Raw genomic sequence first — 25,289 nt, 5'->3', positions numbered from 1 at the left:
ACCAGATTTAGATCAGTAGATCGTCTGCATTAATGTTAGTGGATGAACTATCATGTTTTTTTTTCAGGCTTGGTTCGTGTGAACTAAAAGATAAAAGTTGTGAAGCTCTGACCTCAGTGCTCAGCTCACAATCTTCCAGTCTGAGAGAACTTCATCTATCTAATAATAAACTAGGAGATTCAGGAGTGAAGCGTCTCTCTGCTGTACTGAAGAATCCTCACTGTAAACTGGAGATACTGAGGTAAGATCATCTCTCTGAGAATCACACATGAGCTGCTCCTCACTAACTCATCTTCTCTAATAGTGAGACTGAAACAGAGGATTTAGGTTTGAATGGAAGTCGTGTCTTTACTAAATAAAGAGAGGAAATGATCTATAAAATTAAACCTGTAACAATACTGAGTCCTTCAGTCTAAGAGGAGGAATTACTTCTGATTCATGTTTTACTGCTATTACACCAGATCAGAACATCTTACAATGTTAGATTCCTAATAGCTGCTCTTTTGTATTTAAAAACCTTAATATATTACAACCTTGATGTAGGTTGATGATAATTAACTCATAACCAGTACATGATCAGATTAAAGTTAAGTCAATTAAGTTGACCGTCTGCTCTGTTCAACCCCTTCTCAACAAGGGATTTTGGTTTAAGATAATGTCTATTGCAGAAAAGGCTACACAAATAAATTTGACTTGACTTGTTCAAATTTGTAAACAAATTTAGTACAATTATATACAGTATAAACCAAAGACATGATAATTTTTTGTATTAAATTTTAATGAATACAGAACTATCTGACCATCTGGAGTTCTCATCTCTAATCAACTATAAACCAGACAAAAAATAGTTTTATTAACATTTAGTAAATAAAATAATATCTCATCAATACCAAGTATGATCTTAATGATCAAGTATTTACAGTTAGTTCAGGGTTTTAAAAGAAAGTGCTGTCGTGGAAATATACACTGCCTGGCCAAAAAAGGTCACCACCTGGATTTAACTAAGCAAATAGGTAAGAGCCTCCCATTGTATATTTACTGCTTGTTGTTTCAGCTGGCAACAAGTTATTTAACCCTAACATATGCAGTGAGTAGCTTCTCATTTGTTAAACAACCATGTGGAAAGACACATCCTGTGGTCGTGGAAAAGATGTTCATCTGTTTCAGAAGGGTCAAATTATTGGCATCAAGCAGAGAAAACATCTAAGGAGAAGCTGAAACTACTAAAATCAGGTTAAGAACTGTCCAACGCATTATTAAAAAGTGGAAGGACAGTGGGGGGGGGGGGGGGGGGGGGGCATCATCTTCGAGGAAGCTATGTGGAAGGAAAAAAATCTTGAATGACCGTGATCACTTAAACGTTTGGTGAAATCAAATGGTAGAAAAACTCCAGTAGAACTCAGGGATGTTTAATAGTGACAGTAAGAGCATTTCCACACACACAATGTGAAGGGAACTCAAGGGATTGGGACTAAACAGCTGTGTAGCCTTAAGAAAACCACTTGTCAATGAGGCTAACCTGCAAAAACAGGTTAAATTTGCTAGGGAGCATAAAGATCGGACTCTGGAGCAATGGAAGAAGATCATGTGGTCTGATGAGTCCAGATTTACCCTGTTCCAGAGTGATGGGCGCATCAGGGTAAGAAGAGAGGCGGCTGAAGTGATGCACCCATCATGCCTAGTGCCTACCGTACAAGACTGTGGGGACAGTGCTATGATCTGGGGTTGCTGCAGTCGGTCAGGGTCTAGGTTCAGCAAAGTTATGTGCCCAAAGAATGAGGTCAGCTGACTACCTGAATATACTAAACCACCAGGTTATTCCATCAATGGATTTTTTCTTCCCTGATGGCACGGGCATATTCCAAGATGACAATGCCAGGATTCATCGGGTTCAGATTGTGGAAGAGTGCTTCAGGGAGCAGGTTCTTCACATATGGATTGGCCACCACATTGACCTAAACCTCATTGAGAATCTTTGGGATGTGCTGGAGAAGACTTTGTGCAATGGTCCAAATCTCCCATCATCAATACAAGATCCTGGTGAAAAATTAATGCAACTCTGGACAGAAATAAATGTTTTGACATTGCAGAAGCTTGTGGAAACGATGCCACAGCAAATGTCTGCCGTAATCAAAGCTAAAGTCGGTTCAACCAAATATTAGAGTGTGTGACCTTTTTGTTGGCCAGGCAGTGTATAAGGTGAAATGATAAAATAAAGATTACAGTTGACTGGATTGGAGAATTTATTGGAACGATTGTGGGTTCTTACAGCCGTGGAGCTGAAGAACCAGGAACAAAAGTGTTGGCCTGTCTTTATACTGCTCTAGTCACATCCCATTAAGTGTTAGACCTTCATTCCAAGCAACATAATACTAATATCCAAGTAATATTAAACATAATATTAAAATTTTCCATAACAGTAACAAGCACAACATCATTGTTTTGCAGATCGATCAAGTCAGCACATAAACCTGCATTTCTGATTAGAACAGCAAACCAGAGACCTGAGATCAGCCACATCTTATTTTATTTGTACTTTGTTGATTTTACTGTTACACAGAGATTCATCCACACTGATTGTAGACTGTAGTGACACTGTAGATGATTAAGTTCCTCTAGAACTGAGAGAATGAAGAGTGGATCATCGTTCTCTCTACAGGTTGTATAAGTGTGGTGTATCAGATGAAGGTTGTTCTGCTCTGGCTTCAGCTCTGAGATCAAACCCCTCACACCTGAGAGAACTCGATCTATCTGATAATGAACTACGAGATTCAGAAGTAAAGCGTCTCTCTGCTGTACTGGAGAATCCTCAATGTAAACTGGAGATACTGAGGTAAGATCATCTCTCTGAGAATCACACATGAGCTGCTCCTCACTAACTCATCTTCTCTAATAGTGAGACTGAAACAGAGGATTTAGGTTTGAATGGAAGTTGTGTCTTTCCTAAATTAAGAGAGGAAATGATCTGTTATAGTTTAGTTTTTAGTTTAGTTTGTCACTTCCATTATTTACCTTCAGCATATACAGAAGTGAGATACCGTTTCTCTACAGATTATAATGCTCAATCAACAAGCAGTCACACTGTGTAACAGTCACTCATGAACATTGATTAATAATAATAATAATAATAATAATAATATTAGACAAACCTAACAGTTAATGTAAATATAACACTATTAGCTGCCCCCCTCACTGCCTGATGAAAACACAAATCAACATAATCAACATTAATAAAAAACAGGAATGAACATAAATCCATTAAAGTTTTCATCATGGAGTCAGAGAGGAGGAACCAGTCTGGTACAGTCATTCAGAAATGGAGACAGAGAGGAGGAACCAGTCTGGTACAGTCATTCAGTAATGGAGTCAGAGAGGAGGAATCAGTCTGGTACAGTAATTCAGTAATGGAGACAGAGAGGAGGAACCAGTCTGGTACAGTCATTCAGTAATGGAGTCAGAGAGGAGGAACCAGTCTGGTACAGTAATTCAGTAATGGAGACAGAGAGGAGGAACCAGTCTGGTACAGTCATTCAGTAATGGAGTCAGAGAGGAGGAATCAGTCTGGTACAGTAATTCAGTAATGGAGACAGAGAGGAGGAACCAGTCTGGTACAGTAATTCAGTAATGGAGACAGAGAGGAGGAACCAGTCTGGTACAGTCATTCAGTAAAGGAGTCAGAGAGGAGGAACCAGTCTGGTACAGTCATTCAGTAATAGAGACAGAGAGGAGGAACCAGTCTGGTACAGTCATTCAGTAATGGAGACAGAGAGGAGGAACCAGTCTGGTACAGTAATTCAGTAATGGAGACAGAGAGAATGAACCAGTCTGGTACAGTCATTCAGTAATAGAGACAGAGAGGAGGAACCAGTCTGGTACAGTAATTCAGTAATGGAGACAGAGAGAATGAACCAGTCTGGTACAGTCATTCAGTAATGGAGACAGAGAGGAGGAACCAGTCTGGTACAGTAATTCAGTAATGGAGACAGAGAAAATGAACCAGTCTGGTACAGTCATTCAGTAATAGAGACAGAGAGGAGGAACCAGTCTGGTACAGTAATTCAGTAATGGAGACAGAGAGAATGAACCAGTCTGGTACAGTAATTCAGTAATGGAGACAGAGAGGAGGAACCAGTCTGGTACAGTAATTCAGTAATGGAGACAGAGAGGAGGAACCAGTCTGGTACAGTAATTCAGTAATGGAGACAGAGAGGAGGAACCAGTCTGGTACAGTAATTCAGTAATGGAGACAGAGAGGAGGAACCAGTCTGGTACAGTCATTCAGTAATGGAGACAGAGAGGAGGAACCAGTCTGGTACAGTAATTCAGTAATGGAGACAGAGAGGAGGAACCAGTCTGGTACAGTCATTCAGTAATGGAGACAGAGAGGAGGAACCAGTCTGGTACAGTAATTCAGTAATGGAGACAGAGAGGAGGAACCAGTCTGGTACAGTAATTCAGTAATGGAGACAGAGAGAATGAACCAGTCTGGTACAGTAATTCAGTAATGGAGACAGAGAGGAGGAACCAGTCTGGTACAGTAATTCAGTAATGGAGACAGAGAGGAGGAACCAGTCTGGTACAGTAATTCAGTAATGGAGACAGAGAGGAGGAACCAGTCTGGTACAGTAATTCAGTAATGGAGACAGAGAGAATGAACCAGTCTGGTACAGTAATTCAGTAATGGAGACAGAGAGGAGGAACCAGTCTGGTACAGTAATTCAGTAATGGAGACAGAGAGGAGGAACCAGTCTGGTACAGTCATTCAGTAATGGAGACAGAGAGAATGAACCAGTCTGGTACAGTAATTCAGTAATGGAGACAGAGAGGAGGAACCAGTCTGGTACAGTAATTCAGTAATGGAGACAGAGAGGAGGAACCAGTCTGGTACAGTAATTCAGTAATGGAGACAGAGAGGAGGAACCAGTCTGGTACAGTAATTCAGTAATGGAGACAGAGAGGAGGAACCAGTCTGGTACAGTCATTCAGTAATGGAGACAGAGAGGAGGAACCAGTCTGGTACAGTAATTCAGTAATGGAGACAGAGAGGAGGAACCAGTCTGGTACAGTCATTCAGTAATGGAGACAGAGAGGAGGAACCAGTCTGGTACAGTAATTCAGTAATGGAGACAGAGAGGAGGAACCAGTCTGGTACAGTAATTCAGTAATGGAGACAGAGAGGAGGAACCAGTCTGGTACAGTAATTCAGTAATGGAGACAGAGAGGAGGAACCAGTCTGGTACAGTCATTCAGTAATGGAGACAGAGAGGAGGAACCAGTCTGGTACAGTAATTCAGTAATGGAGACAGAGAGGAGGAACCAGTCTGGTACAGTCATTCAGTAATAGAGACAGAGAGGAGGAACCGAAACCCTTCGTAATTAACGTAATATTTAAATTTGTTGGTAAGTTCCGAGTAGTCTGACCCATTCGTAACTCACTAATTACTTCTTAACTTAAAGTTTATGTGCACAAAACAATAAATGCAGCTAATTTGTCTTTTAAAAACGAACACTCTGGTTCTATGCATGGCAACAACATTTTTAGGTCATTCATTCCATTCCGAGTATAAAAATGTGTGTATTCTTTAATTGTATTTTAAGGTTTAAATATTTTAATTTAGGAAAATGTTAAAATTAAAAACACTGACCAAATTAAAGCATTTTATAGATCCTTTAGTAAAAAAAAAATCACTAAAGTTTATTTACATTTACTTTTGTTACTTGGCTATGTACATGACTTTGTATGGAGGGCAGTATATAATCGACACAGAATTTCCTGGTTTGCTCAAACTCCATCATAGAAAGCTTCTTAGACATGATGTCACGTTTGTCCCCCTTCAGTTCCACCAGCTCTTTGTGGTGTATCTCCCTCTGTTGAAGCTTTAGCTCTAGCCGCTCTTTTTCCACCTGAAACCTTCAGAATTTCACATCATTGTTTTTGTGATCCACCAGGTCAGCACAGAAACCTTCAATTCTGATCAAACCAGCAAATTAACACAAAAAGAAAAATGTGGTTTATATCCAACCAAATAATCAGAACCCTTTAAATAAAGCAGCACCAAAACACAACCACACCCTCATTATTACCATTTTATACCAAGTAATAAGAAGTGTGAAAGATCTAAAAGAAACCAGAGACCTGAGATCAGCCACATCTTCTTATTTTATTTGTACTTTGTTGATTTTGCTGTTTCACAGAGATTCATCCACACTGATTGTAGACTGTAGTGACTCTGTAGATGATTAAGTTCCTCTAGAACTGAGAGAATGAAGAGTGGATCATTGTTCTCTCTGCAGGTTGAATTATTGTGTTGTATCAGATGGAGGTTGTTCTGCTCTGGCTTCAGCTCTGAGATCAAACCCCTCACACCTGAGAGAACTCAATCTGTCTAATAATAAACTAGGAGATTCAGGAGTGAAGCGTCTCTCTGCTGTACTGAAGAATCCTCACTGTAAACTGGAGATACTGAGGTAAGATCATCTCTCTGAGAATCACACATGAGCTGCTCCTCACTAACTCATCTTCTCTAATAGTGAGACAGAAACAGAGGATTTAGGATCAAATCTAAATAATAATAATAATTATTATTGTTAATGAAAGCTGAACATTGAAACGGTCTCATTATTAGACTAAACTAACAGTTAATATAAATATAACACTATTAGCTCCCCCCCACCCCCCCCACACACACTGCCTGCTGGAAATACAATAACAATTTTAGCTACAATTTTCAGAGAGCAAGAAACAGTCTGGTACAGTAATTCAGTAATGGAGAGGAGGAACCAGTCTGGCACAGTTATTTAGTAATGGAGTCAGAGAGGAGGAACCAGTCTGGTAAAGTCATTCAGTAATGGAGACAGAGAGGATGAACCAGTCTGGTCCAGTAATTCAGTAATGGAGACAGAGAGGAGGAACCAGTCTGGTACAGTAATTCAGTAATGGAGACAGAGAGATGGAACCAGTCTGGTACAGTCATTCAGTAATGAAGTCAGAAAGGAGGAACCAGTCTGGTACAGTCATTCAGTAATGGAGACAGAGAGGAGGAACCAGTCTGGTACAGTAATTCAGTAATGGAGACAGAGAGAAGGAACAAGTCTGGTACAGTCATTCAGTAATGGAGACAGAGAGGAGGAACCAGTCTGGTACAGTAATTCAGTAATGGAGTCAGAGAGGAGGAACCAGTCTGGTACAGTCATTCAGTAATGGAGTCAGAGAGGAGGAACCAGTCTGGTACAGTAAATTAGTAATGGAGACAGAGAGGAGGAACCAGTCTGGTACAGTAAATTAGTAATGGAGACAGAGAGGAGGAACCAGTCTGGTACAGTCATTCAGTAATAAATACAGAGAGGAGGAACCAGTCTGGTACAGTCATTCAGTAATAGAGACAGAGAGGAGGAACCAGTCTGGTACAGTCATTCAGTAATGGAGTCAGAAAAGAAGAACCAATCTAGTACAGTAATTCAGTAATGGAGCATAGGAACCAGTCTGGTACAGTAATTCAGTAATGGAGACAGAGAGGAGGAACCAGTCTGGTACAGTAATTCAGTAATGGAGTCAGAGAGGAGGAACCAGTCTGGTACAGTAATTCAGTAATGGAGACAGAGAGGAGGAACCAGTCTGGTACAGTTATTCAGTAATGGAGACAGAGAGGAGGAACCAGTCTGGTACAGTCATTCAGTAATGGAGACAGAGAGGAGGAACCAGTCTGGTACAGTAATTCAGTAATGGAGTCAGAGAGGAGGAACCAGTCTGGTACAGTAATTCAGTAATGAAGTCAGAGAGGAGGAACCAGTCTGTTACAGTCATTCAGTAATGGAGACAGAGAAGAGGAACCCGTCTGGTACAGTAATTTAGTAATGGAGACAGAGAGGAGGAACCAGTCTGGTACAGTAATTCAGTAATGGAGACAGAGAGGAGGAACCAGTCTGGTAATTCAGTAATGAAGTCAGAGAGGAGGAACCAGTCTGTTACAGTAATTCAGTAATGGCGAGCAGGAACCAGTGTGGTACAGTAATTCAGTAATGGAGAAAGAGAGGAGGAACCAGTCTGGTACAGTTATTCAGTAATGGAGTCTGAGAGGAGGAACCAGTCTGGTACAGTCATTCAGTAATGGAGACAGAGAGGAGGAACCAGTCTGGTACAGTTATTCAGTAATGGAGAGGAGGAACCAGTCTGGCACAGTAATTCAGTAACGGAGACAGAGAGGAGGAACCAGTCTGGTACAGTTATTTAGTAATGGAGTAAGAGAGGAGGAACCAGTCTGTTACAGTAATTCAGTAATGGAGACAAAGAGGAGGAACCAGTCTGGTACTGTTTTTCAGCAATAAAGACAGAGAGGAGGAACCAGTCTGGAACAGTAATTCAGTATTAGAGTCAGAGAGGAGAAACCAGTCTGGTACAGTAATTCAGTATTAGAGTCAGAGAGGAGGAACCAGTCTGTTACAGTCATTCAGTAATGGAGACTGAGGAGGAACCAGTCTGGTACAGTAATTCAGTAATGGAGTCAGAGAGGAGGAATCAGTCTGGTACAATCATTCAGTAATGGAGTCAGAGAGGAGGAACCAGTCTGTTACAGTCATTCAGTAATGAGTCAGAGAGGAGTAACCAGACTGGTACAGTCATTCAGTAATGGAGACAGAGAGGAGGAACCAGTCTGGTACAGTTATTTAGTAATGGAGTAAGAGAGGAGGAACCAGTCTGGTACAGTAATTCAGTAATGGACACAGAGAGGAGGAACCAGCCTGGTACAGTTATTTAGTAATGGAGTAAAAGAGGAGGAACCAGTCTGGTACAGTAATTCAGTAATGGAGACAGAGAGGAGGAACCAGTCTGGTACAGTTATTTAGTAATGGAGTAAGAGAGGAGGAACCAGTCTGGTACAGTAATTCAGTAATGGAGTCAGAGAGGAGGAACCAGTCTGTTACAGTAATTCAGTAAAAAAGACAGAGAGGAGGAACCAGTCTGGTACAGTAATTCAGTAATGGAGTCAGAGAGGAGGAACCAGTCTGGTACAATCATTTAGTAAAGGAGTCAGAGAGGAGGAACCAGTCTGGTACAGTCATTCAGTAATGGAGACAGAGAGGAGAAACCAGTCTGTTACAGTCATTCAGTAATGGAGACAGAGAGGAGGAACCAGTCTGGTACAGTAATTCAATAATGGAGACAGAGAGGAGGAACCAGTCTGGTACAGTCATTCAGTAATGGAGACAGAGAGGAGGAACCAGTCTGGTACAGTCATTCAGTAATGGAGACAGAGAGGAGGAACCAGTCTGGTACAGTAATTCAGTAATGGAGTCAGAGAGGAGGAACCAGTCTGGTACAATCATTTAGTAAAGGAGTCAGAGAGAAGGAACCAGTCTGGAACAGTAATTCAGTAATGGAGTCAGAGAGGAGAAACCAGTCTGTTACAGTCATTCAGTAATGGAGACAGAGAGGAGGAACCAGTCTGGTACAGTAATTCAGTAATGGAGTCAGAGAGGAGGAACCAGTCTGGTACAATCATTTAGTAAAGGAGTCAGAGAGGAGGAACCAGTCTGGTACAGTCATTCAGTAATGGAGACAGAGAGGAGGAACCACTCTGGTACAGTAATTCAGTAATGGAGACAGAGAGGAGGAACCAGCCTGGTACAGTTTTTTTAGTAATGGAGTAAGAGAGGAGGAACCAGTCTGGTACAGTCATTCAGTAATGGAGACAGAGAGGAGGAACCAGTCTGGTACAGTCATTCAGTAATGTAGACAGAGAGGAGGAACCAGTCTGGTACAGTCATTCAGTAATGAATACAGATAGGAGGAACCAGTGTGGTACAGTAATTCAGTAATGGAGACAGAGAGGAGGAACCAGTCTGGTACAGTTATTCAGTAATGGAGAGGAGGAACCAGTCTGGCACAGTAATTCAGTAATGGAGACAGAGAGGAGGAACCAGTCTGGTACAATTATTTAGTAATGGAGTAAGAGAGGAGGAACCAGTCTGGTACAGTAATTCAGTAATGGTGACAGAGAAGAGGAACCAGTCTGGTACAGTTATTCAGTAATGTAGTAAGAGAGGAGGAACCAGTCTGGTACAGTAATTCAGTAATGGAGACAGATAGGAGGAACCAGTCTGGTACTGTTATTCAGTAATAAAGACAGAGAGGAGGAACCAGTCTGGAACAGTAATTCAGTAATGGAGTCAGAGAGGAGAAACCAGTCTGGTACAGTAATTCAGTAATGGAATCAGAGAGGAGGAACCTGTCTGGTACAGTCATTCAGTAATGGAGACAGAGAGGAGGAACCAGTCTGGTACAGTAATTCAGTAATGGAGACAGAGAGGAGGAACCAGTCTGGTACAGTAATTCAGTAATGCAGTCAGAGAGGAGGAACCTGTCTGGTACAGTAATTCAGTAATGGAGACAGAGAGGAGGAACCAGTCTGGTACAGTAATTCAGTAATGGAGACAGATAGGAGGAACCAGTCTGGTACTGTTATTCAGTAATAAAGACAGAGAGGAGGAACCAGTCTGGAACAGTAATTCAGTAATGGAGTCAGAGAGGATTAACCAGTCTGGTACAGTAATTCAGTAATGGAATCAGAGAGGAGGAACCTGTCTGGTACAGTCATTCAGTAATGGAGACAGAGAGGAGGAACCAGTCTGGTACAGTAATTCAGTAATGGAGACAGAGAGGAGGAACCAGTCTGGTACAGTAATTCAGTAATGCAGTCAGAGAGGAGGAACCTGTCTGGTACAGTAATTCAGTAATGGAGACAGAGAGGAGGAACCAGTCTGGTACAGTTATTCAGTAATGGAGAGGAGGAACCAGTCTGGTACAGTAATTCAGTAATGGAGACAGAGAGGAGGAACCAGTCTGGTACAGTTATTTAGTAATGGAGTAAGAGAGGAGGAACCAGTCTGGTACAGTAATTCAGTAATGGAGACAGAGAGGAGGAACCAGTCTGGTACAGTTATTCAGTAATGTAGTAAGAGAGGAGGAACCAGTCTGTTACAGTAATTCAGTAATGGAGACAGATAGGAGGAACCAGTCTGGTACTGTTATTCAGTAATAAAGACAGAGAGGAGGAACCAGTCTGGAACAGTAATTCAGTAATGCAGTCAGAGAGGAGAAACCAGTCTGGTACAGTAATTCAGTATTACAGTCAGAGAGGAGGAACCAGTCTGGTACAGTAATTCAGTAATGGAGTCAGAGAGGAGGAACCAGTCTGGTACAGTAATTCAGTAATGGAGACAGAGAGGAGGAACCAGTCTGTTACAGTAATTCAGTAATGGAGACAGAGAGGAGGAACCAGTCTGGTACAGTAATTCAGTAATGGAGTCAGAGAGGAGGAACCAGTCTGGTACAGTCATTCAGTTATGGAGACCGAGAGGAGGAACCAGTCTGGTACAGTCATTCAGTAATGGAGACAGAGAGGAGGAACCAGTCTGGTACAGTCATTCAGTAATAGAGACAGAGAGGAGGAACCAGTCTGGTACAGTCATTCAGTAAAGGAGACAGAGAGGAGGAACCAGTCTGGTACAGTCATTCAGTAATAGAGACAGAGAGGAGGAACCAGTGTGGTACAGTCATTCAGTAATAAATAAAGAGAGGAGGAACCAGTCTGGTACAGTCATTCAGTAATGGAGACAGAGAGGAGGAACCAGTCTGGTACAGTCATTCAGTAATGTAGACAGAGAGGAGGAACCAGTCTGGTACAGTCATTCAGTAATGAATACAGATAGGAGGAACCAGTGTGGTACAGTAATTCAGTAATGGAGACAGAGAGGAGGAACCAGTCTGGTACAGTTATTCAGTAATGGAGAGGAGGAACCAGTCTGGCACAGTAATTCAGTAATGGAGACAGAGAGGAGGAACCAGTCTGGTACAATTATTTAGTAATGGAGTAAGAGAGGAGGAACCAGTCTGGTACAGTAATTCAGTAATGGAGACAGAGAAGAGGAACCAGTCTGGTACAGTTATTCAGTAATGTAGTAAGAGAGGAGGAACCAGTCTGTTACAGTAATTCAGTAATGGAGACAGATAGGAGGAACCAGTCTGGTACTGTTATTCAGTAATAAAGACAGAGAGGAGGAACCAGTCTGGAACAGTAATTCAGTAATGGAGTCAGAGAGGAGAAACCAGTCTGGTACAGTAATTCAGTATTACAGTCAGAGAGGAGGAACCAGTCTGGTACAGTAATTCAGTAATGGAGACAAAGAGGAGGAACCAGTCTGGTACAGTAATTCAGTAATGGAGTCAGAGAGGAGGAACCAGTCTGGTACAGTCATTCAGTTATGGAGACAGAGAGGAGGAACCAGTCTGGTACAGTCATTCAGTAATGGAGACAGAGAGGAGGAACCAGTCTGGTACAGTTATTCAGTAATGGAGAGGAGGAACCAGTCTGGCACAGTAATTCAGTAATGGAGACAGAGAGGAGGAACCAGTCTGGTACAATTATTTAGTAATGGAGTAAGAGAGGAGGAACCAGTCTGGTACAGTAATTCAGTAATGGAGACAGAGAAGAGGAACCAGTCTGGTACAGTTATTCAGTAATGTAGTAAGAGAGGAGGAACCAGTCTGTTACAGTAATTCAGTAATGGAGACAGATAGGAGGAACCAGTCTGGTACTGTTATTCAGTAATAAAGACAGAGAAGAGGAACCAGTCTGGAACAGTAATTCAGTAATGGAGACAGAGAGGAGGAACCAGTCTGGTACAGTAATTCAGTATTACAGTCAGAGAGGAGGAACCAGTCTGTTACAGTAATTCAGTAATGGAGACAGAGAGGAGGAACCAGTCTGGTACAGTAATTCAGTAATGGAGTCAGAGAGGAGGAACCAGTCTGGTACAGTCATTCAGTTATGGAGACAGAGAGGAGGAACCAGTCTGGTACAGTCATTCAGTAATGGAGACAGAGAGGAGGAACCAGTCTGGTACAGTCATTCAGTAATAGAGACAAAGAGGAGGAACCAGTCTGGTACAGTCATTCAGTAATGGAGACAGAGAGGAGGAACCAGTCTTGTACAGTCATTTAGTAATAAATACAGAGAGGAGGAACCAGTCTGGTACAGTCATTCAGTAATAGAGACAGAGAGGAGGAACCAGTGTGGTACAGTCATTCAGTAATAAATAAAGAGAGGAGGAACTAGTCTGGTACAGTCATTCAGTAATGGAGACAGAGAGGAGGAACCAGTCTGGTACAGTCATTCAGTAATGGAGACAGAGAGGAGGAACCAGTCTGGTACAGTCATTCAGTAATGAATACAGATAGGAGGAACCAGTCTGGTACAGTCATTCAGTAATGGAGACAGAGAGGAGGAACCAGTCTGGTACAGTCATTCAGTAATGGAGACAGAGAGGAGGAACCACTCTGGTACAGTAATTCAGTAATGGAGACAGAGAGGAGGAACCAGCCTGGTACAGTTTTTTTAGTAATGGAGTAAGAGAGGAGGAACCAGTCTGTTACAGTACATTTACATTTACATTTTCAGCATTTAGCAGACGCTCTTATCCAGAGCGACTTACAGAAGTGCTTCTATAGTGAACATTTCATTTCTCAAGTCTAGGTAAACAACAGTCGAAGAACACAAATCTGCTAAACCTGTTGGAATCAAAAAGCTTTTTTTTTTTTTTTTTTTTTTTTTTTTTTTTGGAAATGGAAAAGAATGGAACAAAATGTTAGTAAATAAGTACAAGTCAGCCTAAGTGTTTAGTAAAAAGGTGTGTTTTTAATCGTTTTTTAAAGACAGCAAGAGACTCAGATGTTCGGACAGACAGAGGAAGTTCGTTCCACCATTTGGGCGCTAGAACAGAGAAGAGCCTTGATGCTTGTCTTCCTTTAGTCCTGGATGGAGGCTCAAGTCGAGCGAGACTAGAAGCTCGGAGGTTGCGTGGTACAGAGCGGGGTTTGATTAGGCCACGAAGGTAGCTTGGGGCTGGTCCATTTTTGGCTTTGTAGGCAAGCGTCAGTGTTTTAAACTGAATGCGTGCAGCTACAGGAAGCCAGTGAAGAGAACGCAGCAGTGGGGTGATGTGGCAGTGTTTAGGTTGGTTAAAAACCAGACGTGCAACTGCATTTTGAATGAGCTGTAAGGGTTTAATCGTGGACATGGGAGCTCCAGCCAGAAGGGAGTTGCAGTAGTCCAAACGTGAGATTACAAGTGATTGGACCAGAATCTGGGTAGCTTCCCTGGAGAGAAATGGACGAATCTTCCTGATGTTGTACAGGAGGAACCGACACGATCTTGTCATGTTGGCTATATGAGGAGAGAATGTCAGCTGGTTATCAAGGACAACACCAAGACTTCTTACCTTATCAGATGGTCTGATCTGGGAGTCATCCAGAGAAATGACTAGGTCCTGGGTTGGAGACTGATCTCCAGGAATGAGCAACATCTCTGTCTTGCTGGGATTAAGTTTTAGATGATGAGCCGACATCCATTGTGAGATATCTCGCAGACATGCTGAGATGCGAGCTGAGACTTGCGTGTCTGAAGGAGGAAATGACAGAACGAGCTGAGTGTCATCTGCATAGGAGTGGTAGGAGAAGCCATGGGAGGCTATGACCTTGCCCAGAGAGCGGGTGTAGATAGAGAAAAGAAGTGGGCCGAGTACAGAGCCCTGAGGAACACCGGTTAACAGAGTGCATGGGGGAGATATGGATCCCCTCCATGACACTTGGTAGGAGTGCCCTTCCAGGTAGGAGGCCATCCATTGCCATGCTGAACCTGTTACTCCAAGGTTGGAGAGAGTGGTCAGGAGAATGCTGTGATTCACTGTGTCGAAGGCTGCAGAGAGGTCAAGAAGAATAAGGACAGATGACAGTTTGGCTGCTTTGGCTGCATGAAGCTTCTCAGTAACTGCTACAAGAGCTGTTTCCGTAGAATGTGCTGCCTTGAAGCCAGACTGGTACGGATCGTGGAGGTCATTCTGAGTAAGAAAGGCAGATAGTTGGTTATAGACAGCACGTTCAAGAATTTTGGATAGAAAAGAGAGGAGTGAGACAGGTCTGTAGTTGTTAATGTCTGTACACTGTAAGCCCGGATAAGTTCAATCTACTTAAAAAATTTGAGGAAACCGGTTGCCTTAAAAAAGTTAAGTAATGTATAATGAAAACTTGAGTTAGCATAGCTTAAAACATTAAGTTATTACACCTAAAAGGCAAGTTCATTAAACTTCATTTTTTTGGTTATACCAACTGCTTTTCCCAATAATTCTACTTATTATCTTGAGCTCAATGGACAAAAATATTGATTTCTTCTTAGTTTTCATGTTAATTACGTTCTAAATATCAATTAGAAATGTTTATAGAAAAAACAGACAGAATAATAAAATTATTTTTCTTTATTTCACTTCAGAAGTATTTACTTAAAATACAACATGGCAAGAAAACATCTTAAAAACGGTACAAAATGTAAAGTTCTGATGAAACAAGCTCTTCACAGTAACCATGAACCTGAACTCAGTTTCACACAGCAAGCTGATTTCTTAATGTTTTCTCTAAAACAAAACAAAGTAATGGAGACAGAGAGGAGGAACCAGTCTGGTACAGTAATTCAGTAATGGAGACAGAGAGAAGGAACAAGTCTGGTACAGTCATTCAGTAATGGAGACAGAGAGGAGGAACCAGTCTGGTACAGTTATTTAGTAATGGAGACAGAGAGGAGGAACCAGTCTGGTACAGTAATTCAGTAATGGAGTCAGAGAGGAGGAACCAGTCTGTTACAGTAAATTAGTAATGGAGACAGAGAGGAGGAACCAGTCTGTTACAGTCATTCAGTAATGGAGACAGAGAGAATGAACCAGTCTGGTACAGTAATTCAGTAATAGAGACAGAGAGGAGGAACCAGTCTGGTACAGTCATTCAGTAATAGAGACAGAGAGGAGGAACCAGTCTGGTACAGTCATTCAGTAATGGAGAGAGAGAGGAGGAACCAGTCTGGTACAGTCATTCAGTAATAAATACAGAGAGGAGGAACCAATCTGGTACAGTCATTCAGTAATAGAGACAGAGAGGAGGAACCACCCTGGTACAGTCATTCAGTAATAAATACAGAGAGGAGGAACCAGTCTGGTAAAGTCATTCAGTAATAGAGACAGAGAGGAGGAACCAGTCTGGTACAGTCATTCAGTAATGGAGACAGAGAGGAGGAACCAGTCTGGTACAGTCATTCAGTAATGGAGTCAGAGAGGATTAACCAGTCTGGTACAGTAATTCAGTAATGGAGACAGAGAGGAGGAACCAGTCTGGTACAGTAATTCAGTAATGGAGACAGAGAGGAGGAACCAGTCTGGTACAGTCATTCAATAATGGAGACACAGAGGAGTAACCCGTCTGGTACAGTAATTTAGTAATGGAGAAAGAGAGCAGGAACCAGTCTGGTACAGTCATTCAATAATGGAGACACAGAGGAGTAACCCGTCTGGTACAGTAATTTAGTAATGGAGAAAGAGAGCAGGAACCAGTCTGGTACAGTCATTCAATAATGGAGACACAGAGGAGTAACCCGTCTGGTACAGTAATTTAGTAATGGAGAAAGAGAGCAGGAACCAGTCTGGTACAGTCATTCAGTAATAGAGACAGAGAGGAGGAACCAGTCTGGTACAGTCATTCAGTAAAGGAGACAGAGAGGAGGAACCTGTCTGGTACAGTCATTCAGTAATAAATACAGAGAGGAAGAAAACAGTCTGGTACAGTCATTCAGTAATGGAGACAGAGAGGAGGAACCAGTCTGGTACAGTAATTCAGTAATGGAGACAGAGAGGAGGAACCAGTCTGGTACAGTCATTCAGTAATGGAGACAGAGAGGAGGAACCAGTCTGGTACAGTCATTCAGTAATAGAGACAGAGAGGAGGAACCAGTCTGGTACAGTCATTCAGTAATGGAGACAGAGAGGAGGAACCTGTCTGGTACAGTCATTCAGTAATGGAGACAGAGAGGAGGAACCAGTCTGGTACAGTCATTCAGTAATGGAGACAGAGAGGAGGAACCAGTCTGGTACAGTCATTCAGTAATGGAGACAGAGAGGAGGAACCAGTCTGGTACAGTCATTCAGTTATGGAGACAGAGAGGATTAACCAGTCTGTTACAGTAATTCAGTAATGGAGACAGAGAGGAGGAACCAGTCTGTTACAGTAATTCAGTAATGGAGAAGAGGAACCAGTGTGGTACAGTAATTCAGTAATGGGGTCAGAGAGGAGGAACCAGTCTGGTACAATCATTCAGTAATGGAGTCAGAGAGGAGGAACCAGTCTGGTACAGTCATTCAGTAATGGAGTCAGAGAGGAGGAACCAGACTGGTACAGTCATTCAGTAATGGAGACAGAGAGGAGGAACCAGTCTGGTACAGTAATTCAGTAATGGAGTAAGAGAGGAGGATCCAGTCTGTTACAGTCATTCAGTAATGGAGACAGAGAGGAGGAACCAGTCTGGTACAGTAATTTAGTAATGGAGACAGAGAGGAGGAACCAGTCTGGTACAGTAATTCAGTAAAAAATACAGAGAGGAGTAACCAGACTGGTACAGTCATTCAGTAATAGAGACAGAGAGGAGGAACCAGTCTGGTACAGTCATTCAGTAATAAATACAGAGAGGAGGAACCAGACTGGTACAGTCATTCAGTAATAGAGACAGAGAGGAGGAACCAGTCTGGTACAGTCATTCAGTAATGGAGTCAGAAAAGAGGAACCAGTCTGGTACAGTAATTCAGTAATGGAGAGGAGGAACCAGTCTGGTACAGTCATTCAGTAATGGAGACAGAGAGGAGGAACCAGTCTGGTACAGTCATTCAGTAATGGAGACAGAGAGGAGGAACCAGTCTGGTACAGTCATTCAGTAATGGAGTCAGAGAGGAGGAACCAGTCTGGTACAGTAATTCAGTAATGGAGTAAGAGAGGATGAACCAGTCTGGTACAGTAATTCAGTAATGGAGTCAGAGAGGAGGAACCAGTCTGTTACAGTCATTCAATAATGGAGACACAGAGGAGTAACCCGTCTGGTACAGTAATTTAGTAATGGAGACAGAGAGGAGGAACCAGTCTGGTACAGTAATTCAGTAATGGAGACAGAGAGGCGGAACCAGTCTGGTAATTCAGTAATGAAGTCAGAGAGGAGGAACCAGTCTTTTACAGTAATTCAGTAATGGAGAGGAGGAACCAGTGTGGTACAGTAATTCAGTAATGGAGACAGAGAGGAGGAACCAGTCTGGTACAGTTATTCAGTAATGGAGAGGAGGAACCAGTCTGGTACAGTAATTCAGTAATGGAGACAGAGAGGAGGAACCAGTCTGGTACAGTTATTTAGTAATGTAGTAAGAGAGGAGGAACCAGTCTGGTACAGTAATTCAGTAATGGAGACAGAGAGGAGGAACCAGTCTGGTACAGTTATTCAGTAATGTAGTAAGAGAGGAGGAACCAGTCTGTTACAGTAATTCAGTAATGGAGACAGATAGGAGGAACCAGTCTGGTACTGTTATTCAGTAATAAAGACAGAGAGGAGGAACCAGTCTGGAACAGTAATTCAGTAATGCAGTCAGAGAGAGAAACCAGTCTGGTACAGTAATTCAGTATTACAGTCAGAGAGGAGGAACCAGTCTGTTACAGTAATTCAGTAATGGAGACAGAGAGGAGGAACCAGTCTGGTACAGTAATTCAGTAATGGAGTCAGAGAGGAGGAACCAGTCTGGTACAGTCATTCAGTTATGGAGACCGAGAGGAGGAACCAGTCTGGTACAGTCATTCAGTAATGGAGACAGAGAGGAGGAACCAGTCTGGTACAGTCATTCAGTAATAGAGACAGAGAGGAGGAACCAGTCTGGTACAGTCATTCAGTAAAGGAGACAGAGAGGAGGAACCAGTCTGGTACAGTCATTCAGTAATAGAGACAGAGAGGAGGAACCAGTGTGGTACAGTCATTCAGTAATAAATAAAGAGAGGAGGAACCAGTCTGGTACAGTCATTCAGTAATGGAGACAGAGAGGAGGAACCAGTCTGGTACAGTCATTCAGTAATGTAGACAGAGAGGAGGAACCAGTCTGGTACAGTCATTCAGTAATGAATACAGATAGGAGGAACCAGTGTGGTACAGTAATTCAGTAATGGAGACAGAGAGGAGGAACCAGTCTGGTACAGTTATTCAGTAATGGAGAGGAGGAACCAGTCTGGCACAGTAATTCAGTAATGGAGACAGAGAGGAGGAACCAGTCTGGTACAATTATTTAGTAATGGAGTAAGAGAGGAGGAACCAGTCTGGTACAGTAATTCAGTAATGGTGACAGAGAAGAGGAACCAGTCTGGTACAGTTATTCAGTAATGTAGTAAGAGAGGAGGAACCAGTCTGGTACAGTAATTCAGTAATGGAGACAGATAGGAGGAACCAGTCTGGTACTGTTATTCAGTAATAAAGACAGAGAGGAGGAACCAGTCTGGAACAGTAATTCAGTAATGGAGTCAGAGAGGAGAAACCAGTCTGGTACAGTAATTCAGTAATGGAATCAGAGAGGAGGAACCTGTCTGGTACAGTCATTCAGTAATGGAGACAGAGAGGAGGAACCAGTCTGGTACAGTAATTCAGTAATGGAGACAGAGAGGAGGAACCAGTCTGGTACAGTAATTCAGTAATGCAGTCAGAGAGGAGGAACCTGTCTGGTACAGTAATTCAGTAATGGAGACAGAGAGGAGGAACCAGTCTGGTACAGTAATTCAGTAATGGAGACAGATAGGAGGAACCAGTCTGGTACTGTTATTCAGTAATAAAGACAGAGAGGAGGAACCAGTCTGGAACAGTAATTCAGTAATGGAGTCAGAGAGGATTAACCAGTCTGGTACAGTAATTCAGTAATGGAATCAGAGAGGAGGAACCTGTCTGGTACAGTCATTCAGTAATGGAGACAGAGAGGAGGAACCAGTCTGGTACAGTAATTCAGTAATGGAGACAGAGAGGAGGAACCAGTCTGGTACAGTAATTCAGTAATGCAGTCAGAGAGGAGGAACCTGTCTGGTACAGTAATTCAGTAATGGAGACAGAGAGGAGGAACCAGTCTGGTACAGTTATTCAGTAATGGAGAGGAGGAACCAGTCTGGTACAGTAATTCAGTAATGGAGACAGAGAGGAGGAACCAGTCTGGTACAGTTATTTAGTAATGGAGTAAGAGAGGAGGAACCAGTCTGGTACAGTAATTCAGTAATGGAGACAGAGAGGAGGAACCAGTCTGGTACAGTTATTCAGTAATGTAGTAAGAGAGGAGGAACCAGTCTGTTACAGTAATTCAGTAATGGAGACAGATAGGAGGAACCAGTCTGGTACTGTTATTCAGTAATAAAGACAGAGAGGAGGAACCAGTCTGGAACAGTAATTCAGTAATGCAGTCAGAGAGGAGAAACCAGTCTGGTACAGTAATTCAGTATTACAGTCAGAGAGGAGGAACCAGTCTGTTACAGTAATTCAGTAATGGAGACAGAGAGGAGGAACCAGTCTGGTACAGTAATTCAGTAATGGAGTCAGAGAGGAGGAACCAGTCTGGTACAGTCATTCAGTTATGGAGACCGAGAGGAGGAACCAGTCTGGTACAGTCATTCAGTAATGGAGACAGAGAGGAGGAACCAGTCTGGTACAGTCATTCAGTAATAGAGACAGAGAGGAGGAACCAGTCTGGTACAGTCATTCAGTAAAGGAGACAGAGAGGAGGAACCAGTCTGGTACAGTCATTCAGTAATAGAGACAGAGAGGAGGAACCAGTGTGGTACAGTCATTCAGTAATAAATAAAGAGAGGAGGAACCAGTCTGGTACAGTCATTCAGTAATGGAGACAGAGAGGAGGAACCAGTCTGGTACAGTCATTCAGTAATGTAGACAGAGAGGAGGAACCAGTCTGGTACAGTCATTCAGTAATGAATACAGATAGGAGGAACCAGTGTGGTACAGTAATTCAGTAATGGAGACAGAGAGGAGGAACCAGTCTGGTACAGTTATTCAGTAATGGAGAGGAGGAACCAGTCTGGCACAGTAATTCAGTAATGGAGACAGAGAGGAGGAACCAGTCTGGTACAATTATTTAGTAATGGAGTAAGAGAGGAGGAACCAGTCTGGTACAGTAATTCAGTAATGGAGACAGAGAAGAGGAACCAGTCTGGTACAGTTATTCAGTAATGTAGTAAGAGAGGAGGAACCAGTCTGTTACAGTAATTCAGTAATGGAGACAGATAGGAGGAACCAGTCTGGTACTGTTATTCAGTAATAAAGACAGAGAGGAGGAACCAGTCTGGAACAGTAATTCAGTAATGGAGTCAGAGAGGAGAAACCAGTCTGGTACAGTAATTCAGTATTACAGTCAGAGAGGAGGAACCAGTCTGGTACAGTAATTCAGTAATGGAGACAAAGAGGAGGAACCAGTCTGGTACAGTAATTCAGTAATGGAGTCAGAGAGGAGGAACCAGTCTGGTACAGTCATTCAGTTATGGAGACAGAGAGGAGGAACCAGTCTGGTACAGTCATTCAGTAATGGAGACAGAGAGGAGGAACCAGTCTGGTACAGTTATTCAGTAATGGAGAGGAGGAACCAGTCTGGCACAGTAATTCAGTAATGGAGACAGAGAGGAGGAACCAGTCTGGTACAATTATTTAGTAATGGAGTAAGAGAGGAGGAACCAGTCTGGTACAGTAATTCAGTAATGGAGACAGAGAAGAGGAACCAGTCTGGTACAGTTATTCAGTAATGTAGTAAGAGAGGAGGAACCAGTCTGTTACAGTAATTCAGTAATGGAGACAGATAGGAGGAACCAGTCTGGTACTGTTATTCAGTAATAAAGACAGAGAAGAGGAACCAGTCTGGAACAGTAATTCAGTAATGGAGACAGAGAGGAGGAACCAGTCTGGTACAGTAATTCAGTATTACAGTCAGAGAGGAGGAACCAGTCTGTTACAGTAATTCAGTAATGGAGACAGAGAGGAGGAACCAGTCTGGTACAGTAATTCAGTAATGGAGTCAGAGAGGAGGAACCAGTCTGGTACAGTCATTCAGTTATGGAGACAGAGAGGAGGAACCAGTCTGGTACAGTCATTCAGTAATGGAGACAGAGAGGAGGAACCAGTCTGGTACAGTCATTCAGTAATAGAGACAAAGAGGAGGAACCAGTCTGGTACAGTCATTCAGTAATGGAGACAGAGAGGAGGAACCAGTCTTGTACAGTCATTTAGTAATAAATACAGAGAGGAGGAACCAGTCTGGTACAGTCATTCAGTAATAGAGACAGAGAGGAGGAACCAGTGTGGTACAGTCATTCAGTAATAAATAAAGAGAGGAGGAACTAGTCTGGTACAGTCATTCAGTAATGGAGACAGAGAGGAGGAACCAGTCTGGTACAGTCATTCAGTAATGGAGACAGAGAGGAGGAACCAGTCTGGTACAGTCATTCAGTAATGAATACAGATAGGAGGAACCAGTCTGGTACAGTCATTCAGTAATGGAGACAGAGAGGAGGAACCAGTCTGGTACAGTCATTCAGTAATGGAGACAGAGAGGAGGAACCACTCTGGTACAGTAATTCAGTAATGGAGACAGAGAGGAGGAACCAGCCTGGTACAGTTTTTTTAGTAATGGAGTAAGAGAGGAGGAACCAGTCTGTTACAGTACATTTACATTTACATTTTCAGCATTTAGCAGACGCTCTTATCCAGAGCGACTTACAGAAGTGCTTCTATAGTGAACATTTCATTTCTCAAGTCTAGGTAAACAACAGTCGAAGAACACAAATCTGCTAAACCTGTTGGAATCAAAAAGCTTTTTTTTTTTTTTTTTTTTTTTTTTTTTTTTGGAAATGGAAAAGAATGGAACAAAATGTTAGTAAATAAGTACAAGTCAGCCTAAGTGTTTAGTAAAAAGGTGTGTTTTTAATCGTTTTTTAAAGACAGCAAGAGACTCAGATGTTCGGACAGACAGAGGAAGTTCGTTCCACCATTTGGGCGCTAGAACAGAGAAGAGCCTTGATGCTTGTCTTCCTTTAGTCCTGGATGGAGGCTCAAGTTGAGCGAGACTAGAAGCTCGGAGGTTGCGTGGTACAGAGCGGGGTTTGATTAGGCCACGAAGGTAGCTTGGGGCTGGTCCATTTTTGGCTTTGTAGGCAAGCGTCAGTGTTTTAAACTGAATGCGTGCAGCTACAGGAAGCCAGTGAAGAGAACGCAGCAGTGGGGTGATGTGGCAGTGTTTAGGTTGGTTAAAAACCAGACGTGCAACTGCATTTTGAATGAGCTGTAAGGGTTTAATCGTGGACATGGGAGCTCCAGCCAGAAGGGAGTTGCAGTAGTCCAAACGTGAGATTACAAGTGATTGGACCAGAATCTGGGTAGCTTCCCTGGAGAGAAATGGACGAATCTTCCTGATGTTGTACAGGAGGAACCGACACGATCTTGTCATGTTGGCTATATGAGGAGAGAATGTCAGCTGGTTATCAAGGACAACACCAAGACTTCTTACCTTATCAGATGGTCTGATCTGGGAGTCATCCAGAGAAATGACTAGGTCCTGGGTTGGAGACTGATCTCCAGGAATGAGCAACATCTCTGTCTTGCTGGGATTAAGTTTTAGATGATGAGCCGACATCCATTGTGAGATATCTCGCAGACATGCTGAGATGCGAGCTGAGACTTGCGTGTCTGAAGGAGGAAATGACAGAACGAGCTGAGTGTCATCTGCATAGGAGTGGTAGGAGAAGCCATGGGAGGCTATGACCTTGCCCAGAGAGCGGGTGTAGATAGAGAAAAGAAGTGGGCCGAGTACAGAGCCCTGAGGAACACCGGTTAACAGAGTGCATGGGGGAGATATGGATCCCCTCCATGACACTTGGTAGGAGTGCCCTTCCAGGTAGGAGGCCATCCATTGCCATGCTGAACCTGTTACTCCAAGGTTGGAGAGAGTGGTCAGGAGAATGCTGTGATTCACTGTGTCGAAGGCTGCAGAGAGGTCAAGAAGAATAAGGACAGATGACAGTTTGGCTGCTTTGGCTGCATGAAGCTTCTCAGTAACTGCTACAAGAGCTGTTTCCGTAGAATGTGCTGCCTTGAAGCCAGACTGGTACGGATCGTGGAGGTCATTCTGAGTAAGAAAGGCAGATAGTTGGTTATAGACAGCACGTTCAAGAATTTTGGATAGAAAAGAGAGGAGTGAGACAGGTCTGTAGTTGTTAATGTCTGTACACTGTAAGCCCGGATAAGTTCAATCTACTTAAAAAATTTGAGGAAACCGGTTGCCTTAAAAAAGTTAAGTAATGTATAATGAAAACTTGAGTTAGCATAGCTTAAAACATTAAGTTATTACACCTAAAAGGCAAGTTCATTAAACTTCATTTTTTTGGTTATACCAACTGCTTTTCCCAATAATTCTACTTATTATCTTGAGCTCAATGGACAAAAATATTGATTTCTTCTTAGTTTTCATGTTAATTACGTTCTAAATATCAATTAGAAATGTTTATAGAAAAAACAGACAGAATAATAAAATTATTTTTCTTTATTTCACTTCAGAAGTATTTACTTAAAATACAACATGGCAAGAAAACATCTTAAAAACGGTACAAAATGTAAAGTTCTGATGAAACAAGCTCTTCACAGTAACCATGAACCTGAACTCAGTTTCACACAGCAAGCTGATTTCTTAATGTTTTCTCTAAAACAAAACAAAGTAATGGAGACAGAGAGGAGGAACCAGTCTGGTACAGTAATTCAGTAATGGAGACAGAGAGAAGGAACAAGTCTGGTACAGTCATTCAGTAATGGAGACAGAGAGGAGGAACCAGTCTGGTACAGTTATTTAGTAATGGAGACAGAGAGGAGGAACCAGTCTGGTACAGTAATTCAGTAATGGAGTCAGAGAGGAGGAACCAGTCTGTTACAGTAAATTAGTAATGGAGACAGAGAGGAGGAACCAGTCTGTTACAGTCATTCAGTAATGGAGACAGAGAGAATGAACCAGTCTGGTACAGTAATTCAGTAATAGAGACAGAGAGGAGGAACCAGTCTGGTACAGTCATTCAGTAATAGAGACAGAGAGGAGGAACCAGTCTGGTACAGTCATTCAGTAATGGAGAGAGAGAGGAGGAACCAGTCTGGTACAGTCATTCAGTAATAAATACAGAGAGGAGGAACCAATCTGGTACAGTCATTCAGTAATAGAGACAGAGAGGAGGAACCACCCTGGTACAGTCATTCAGTAATAAATACAGAGAGGAGGAACCAGTCTGGTAAAGTCATTCAGTAATAGAGACAGAGAGGAGGAACCAGTCTGGTACAGTCATTCAGTAATGGAGACAGAGAGGAGGAACCAGTCTGGTA

The 25,289-nt window shown here is 42.5% G+C and overlaps 1 protein-coding gene across 1 annotated transcript in view; it reads left to right on the top strand.

The window, feature by feature from the left end:
- LOC134316959 (NACHT, LRR and PYD domains-containing protein 12-like) overlaps positions 1-25,289 on the top strand; it is a 512,992-nt gene that overhangs the window by 257,944 nt on the left and 229,759 nt on the right. Inside the window, exons 8-10 of the mRNA XM_062997547.1 lie at positions 68-241; positions 2,660-2,833; positions 6,295-6,468. Of these exons, the coding sequence (XP_062853617.1) occupies positions 68-241; positions 2,660-2,833; positions 6,295-6,468 (522 nt within the window). The remainder of the gene's footprint in view (positions 1-67; positions 242-2,659; positions 2,834-6,294; positions 6,469-25,289) is intronic.

The sequence above is a fragment of the Trichomycterus rosablanca genome, chromosome 1 (genome assembly GCF_030014385.1).
Source record: "Trichomycterus rosablanca isolate fTriRos1 chromosome 1, fTriRos1.hap1, whole genome shotgun sequence".
NCBI lineage: Eukaryota > Metazoa > Chordata > Actinopteri > Siluriformes > Trichomycteridae > Trichomycterus > Trichomycterus rosablanca.
This window is presented reverse-complemented; position numbering and strand designations above follow the sequence as displayed.